At 36.6% G+C, this 5,983-nt stretch overlaps 1 protein-coding gene across 1 annotated transcript; it reads left to right on the forward strand.

The window, feature by feature from the left end:
- Positions 1 to 322: 322 nt before the first annotated feature.
- otud6b (OTU deubiquitinase 6B) lies at positions 323 to 5,282 on the forward strand. Its single transcript, XM_038288657.1, has 8 exons — positions 323 to 592; positions 1,833 to 1,981; positions 2,292 to 2,390; positions 2,611 to 2,811; positions 2,987 to 3,107; positions 4,504 to 4,565; positions 4,646 to 4,752; positions 5,146 to 5,282. Exons 1-8 carry the CDS (start codon positions 523 to 525, stop codon positions 5,228 to 5,230), a joined length of 894 nt encoding a protein of 297 aa, XP_038144585.1. The 5' UTR covers positions 323 to 522; the 3' UTR covers positions 5,231 to 5,282.
- Positions 5,283 to 5,983: the final 701 nt, after the last annotated feature.

Raw genomic sequence — 5,983 nt, forward strand, 5'->3', positions numbered from 1 at the left:
GTTGCAGCCCTAGTTATAACACAGCTCAGATTTGGGCATACAGGATAAATAGTACTGTAATAGGAGGACTTCATACAAATAAATGTGTCAAAACTATGGTATTATAAGAGTTCAGCCGATAAATAGTCACTCCAAAATTAAGAGAATATTAAATCCCCTATTAATAATATAGAAATTCAATATCAGATAGTAATCTTTGATCAAATATTTTAAAACGTAAATCTTTTATTTGAAAGGGTATGAGGTCCTTATTCAAAATTCGTTCAGTACACACTCCACACCAGTGGGTGGCGGTAAAGCGCTACTACAGGGATTCACCGACCGTTCCAAAAATTCCAGAGGAAGAAAGAAAATGGTTACTTCCGTCAGACTGTGGTACTACGTTTTAAAGGCTAATTACTCGTAAACATTTGATTTTAAATAGCGTAGATTGATGATATTGTAATAATTGCACTTGAACTGACAATTACAATTAATAAGAGCTAACTGAACCACTGAAACAGCAGAAGGAAACAGCCCGTCATGGAAGAAGGGGAGACAGCAGAGGAGCTCCTGATAAAGCAGCACCGCAAAGAGAAGAAGGACCTGCAGGGTATCAAAACTCACCGACCGTTACCTCTGTTTATCAAACTCTTACTGTCTCAATTTATATTATTTGTCTTTTTGATATGACGGTTAGTCAATTCTGGCAGCATTGCATAAACGTGGTTCATATTAATGCATTCTGTTTATGTGTTAAAATACACATAAACGAGAAGCATGGTCTGAACAGTCATAGTTATTGTTCTTTTTACAAATAGTACAATCTGTACTAATCTATGGATGAGTTCTAACAAAAGCAGTGTGTCACATTCTGCACTTCAGGCTTGTATATAGTGGATTGTTAAATTTTTTGTTGCCAGTTGAATGTTCAACAATAATCGCATTTTTTCCTTTCATTGCTCTTTTCTTTGTTAAATCTTCACACAACATAATAATTAGACTCAAACCTTTTTGAATCTTGTGTCTGAAAATGAACCAAAGCATGAAAACATAAAACTAGTGTTAGACCTAATTAAAACCAAGCAGTTTTAGAAAAAAAAAGAGTAAAAAAAGGGATGCACGATCCACATTTTTCACTTCTGATCCAATTCCAGTTTTATTTAAGTTTCTGTCTAAGGAAAACCAGGTGATTGCATCGACTCATTGACTTGCCAGCAATCCCTCATAACAAGCATAAATGTAGAGACAGAGAGAGAATAAATTTCCTTTTACTGGAAAAAACCTTAAGGAAAATCAGGCTCAGCGTAAGCAGCCTTCTTCCGATGCCGGCTGAGGTTTAAGGAGATAGAAGCAGAAATGCACACTGGTTTATATTAGTGCATTTTGTTTTCATTTTGTAACCACCATTAAAATACACATAAACGAGAAGCAGGTTCTGAACAGTCAAAGTTCTTGTTCTTGTACAAACAGTGCCTCAGAATTTTACACTATGGTTGTTGGAATGGAGAAAAAAAAATCGAGAGGATAATGAATGATTTTCAGTTTTTGACGTAAAACCACAAAACTCACAGAGCTGGAGAAAACAACCACAAGAGCAGCTAAAATACATACAGCTTTTAATCACTTCAATAACTTTTTAAATAACTGCAATACATATTTGGGTCTCTTAAGCTTAGATTGTTTCCCTTTTCTATTCATTAATGCAGCATGTTTTTTTCTTCCACACTGTTTAGAATCTGCTGAATTTCGGTGCAACTTGTATATCGTGAATTTCTATATTAATCAAGTTAATATTCACAAGATTTATTTCTTTGATGCCCTTAAAAAGTGTTTGTGTGCTTACTTTACAGCTAAGATCCAGGGTATGAAAAATGCAGTCCCCAAAAATGACAAGAAAAGGAGAAAACAGCTTACAGAGGAGATAGCAAAATTGGAGACGGATCTCAATCAGAAGCATGAAGAGGAACTCAAGCAGCTGAAATCTACCGCTGATACAAAGGTAACCACTTTTATTAAAAAAAATTACTCTGAATGTTGACGCATGTGTCAGACATGACTCCTTTCTTTGTTTCTTACAGAAATAATCAGTGGCTCCTCTTATATAATTTCTAAATGTTTGATCTTAACTTATTTAAACATGTAAAAAAAAAAAAAGAAAAGGTATTTGAAATATTACTCCAAAATATAACCATGGCTATTCATAATTATAATAATCTTATGATTAGCACTTTATTTTGATACAGAAGATGCTCTAATAATAAGTTGCTGATAAATTATTACTAATTGTTACGGTTCCTCCCTCTGACCAGGTGGAGGAAGTGGTGAATGGTGTGGAGACCATACAGCTGGAAGGTGGAGGACAGGAAGAGTCCAAACAGCCCCGTGTAACGAAGGCCCAGAAAAGAAGGGTAAGATGTCTTTCATAAAGTTTTCAGTTATTACTGCCATATAACAGGTAGACCGTAATGTATCCAAAACTTGGTTTTATGACCAAATTAAAAATCATAACATATTTTTAATTTGAAAAACATCCCTACCTACCTTTGATATTAATGTATTATTTATTTTTTAACTACAGCTGTCAGCTTGTATTAAATCTACGGTTTTTGAATGAAAAATGCTCTCCAGGACAAGAAGGCTGCACAGGAGAAGGAGAGGGAGAGCAGGATAGCAGAGGCAGAGGTGCAGAACCTCCAGGGTGTGAGGCACCAGGAGGGTTTGAAGCTGGCTCAGAAACTGGCTCAGCAACAGCTGCAGATAAAGGAGATTGCATCTGATGGACACTGCATGTATCGCGCCATTGAAGACCAACTAGCGCAGCGATTAAAGGTAGTTTCATTTACTGAAGCGTTGCAATGTTTTGATTATTTAATCAGAGATCCCACAGGCAAATGTTAACTCTGTGGTAGAGGCAATCAAATCTAATTCATCTAAAACATTTATTCATATTGCGGTTCAAGCTTGTACTTGCATTGAGCAGGCTTTCTGTTGTTTTCTCTCCTAGCCTGCGTTGAACATGAGTATGAAGGAACTCCGGACCCGCACTGCTGAGCACATGAGAAATAATGCTGACGACTTCCTACCTTTTCTCACCAACCCCAACACTGGAGACATGTTCACAACAGGTAAAACTGATTTGTTATGAGTTAGTTATACAAACCGGCATAAGGGAAGGTATAAAAATAGATTAGATTTATGTAGTATGTATGTACAATATTCTCTCTCTCTCTCTGATACAATATGTTAGAAGAGTTGAATTATGGCTGTATATCAGATAATTATGAGTGAGCTCTGTGTGTATTCCAACTAGGTTAAGTGAAATGCACAAAAAAATGACAACTGAGAAAATATTTTAGCTAATTAAAATAACTAGAAACTGTTATAAAAAGGGTAAAAAAAAAAAAACTTTAACTAACTGAAAGTGTATTGTGTTTATATCAAATAAACTTAAACCGGGTGTTCACTGTGCGATTTTTTTCAATCGTTGCACGCAGCTACAGCTCGGCCTGACGCTCTGATGGGATCTACCTGCTCACATTGTATGTCTAAAAATCACGTCAGACTCAGCTCTGCAGTGAGATGGCATTACTCTGACTCTTCTATCCGGAAGCCAAACAAAAAGAAAGGGAATATGAAGCTCACTAGAGTGAAATTCGCTGCCTTGGCAGTTTTGTGCTGAAAGCCCTAAAAAGAAAAGGCGACAACGTATTTGGACAAAAACATGGCCGAGCAAAAAGTAGCTACTACGGTCTCTCAATGTTATAGCAAGAACTCCATTTCACTCGCACCCTGCCATGCCTCTGTGTTTTTAATCTGAGAGGAAGAAGAGTGTGTCACACATTCTGCACTTCATGCTGCTATATAGTGGATTGTTACGTTTATTTGTTGCCAGTTGAATGTTCAACAGTAATTACATTTTATTCTTTCATCTATAAATATGAAATATGATCTATAAATACTTTCTATGCTAGTAAAGGTAAACTAGCACCACTGGTGTCTCTGTCCTGGAAACAAACACTTAAGCAGATGTGGTTAGTCACAGTAAAAGCTGAGCCCAATGCTATGTCTAGAAGAGAAACAGGACTACATACAGAAAAACTGGTAATCTAAGGTGCTGATGGCATTAGCCAAGACAATGTCTCTCCAGGATGGTTAGACAAACACAAACAAACCAGTGGAATTCATAAACACCATAAATTGTGTTAACATAACATTTTCCATCCAAAAAAATTGTTTCAAATCGACTGTATTTATTAAACCACAAACAAATATCTTAAAGACTTAAAGTGAACTTTCCTGTTGCTTAAGAGATTTCTAACAAAACTTAAATTATCTACAGAGAGACTGAATAGATCTGTGGATCAGACTCCTTTTCATCCATAACAGATCAAGAATATTCTTAGTATTAGTTTGGTACTAAGGAAATCAAAAAGAAAATCAAGCTGAATTATAATCAATAACCTCAAACTATTATAACCTTGCTGTGTGTTTGATTATCTTCTGTGTTTTTTTTTTTTTCAGAGGAGTTTGAAAAATACTGCAGTGATGTAGAGCACACAGCAGCTTGGGGTGGGCAGCTAGAAGTGAGTTGCTTTCTCTGTTATTTAGCAGTAATATGTACGGATTTACTGTAGTTTATGTTTTACATTCCTGTTGTTCACAGCTTCAGGCTTTGAGTCGGGTGCTGAAATTGCCAATAGAAGTGATCCAGGCTGACTCCCCAACAATCAGGATTGGAGAGGAATACGATGGTGAAATCCTCACTCTTGTGTAAGAAAAGTGGTTGAAATATTCCCTTTAAACTGGAGGGAAAAACTTTAGTTTTCAGAAATGCTTTACATAGAGATAGAAAGGTGTGAGTGGATTTGCATCCGTTTTTTGGGAGGCATTCACTGCAGGTTTAGGGACTGTAAATGTAATCTTTTTATGCAAAACTAGTCTTTATAATACATTTCACATACAGTATCACAGACCTCGCTGTAGCAGTAGTAAGCTCCAACAGTTTTCCTTTGTTAATGCTATAGGATGATTTACCTGTATGAAAACATGGACAAACTGATAGCACATTATCAGTTTCTCATGTAAAGAAGCTGAAGGCAAATTGAGGTATGGCACTGACCTTTGCTGTCATTGAATATATGTGTTTTTATTAATTTTTTACAGATATATGCATCATGCCTATGGTCTAGGAGAGCACTACAACAGTGTGGAGCGACTAAAGGAAGCAGCCAGTGCCGATGACAACTAAGAGACAGTCCCCCCTCTGACAGAAATAAATGTCTTTATTAAAGAGAAACAAATGCTTGTAAAGGGGTTTTCTTTCTTCCTAGGACAGTTTAGGAAAGAGAGAAGGAAGCACAACATTTCCGTCCATTTGCTCAATTATTAGATACAGAATCACCTTTCAAAGAGCAGCAAAGAATGAAATTTGGTTACTGTTGAGTTTTACATTAAATACCATCAATGCTGTCCATAGCTTTCTGATTTATTTTGCATGTTTGTTTTTACACAAATACAGGCAGACAGCAAAGAGCAGAATAGACAAAAGTGAGGAGTAAATTAATATAACAAAATATAACCTGGTTATTTAGCATATGATGCTTTAAACCTCCTGGGTCCAGTGAATCCATGTATATACAGTGGATCAATAAAGGTGACTTATACACATGGATTTGGCATTGTACATTAAAGTGGTACAAGGTACAGAACAACAGTGAGATGGTAAGATAACTAGCAGCTGAAGTCGCTTATCTAACAGGATAACAGGTTATTAAATAGTGATTGCACCTTAGTTATTGCGCAGGTTATTGCAGTTATAGTGTGGCATTATAAACTGATGGCAGCAGGGATGGATGACCTGCGGTGGCGCTCCTTTTTACAAACAGGGTGTTTAAGTCTTTCACAAAAGGAGGTGCTCAGCTCCTCTAAAGCCTGGTGCAGACGGTGGAAGGTGTTTTTCCATGATGGATGTGAGCTTGGACAACACTCCTATCAGCCACTT

Source organism: Cyprinodon tularosa, unplaced genomic scaffold, assembly GCF_016077235.1.
Source record: "Cyprinodon tularosa strain WSP-4 unplaced genomic scaffold, ASM1607723v1 ctg26, whole genome shotgun sequence".
Classification (NCBI taxonomy): Eukaryota; Metazoa; Chordata; class Actinopteri; order Cyprinodontiformes; family Cyprinodontidae; genus Cyprinodon; species Cyprinodon tularosa.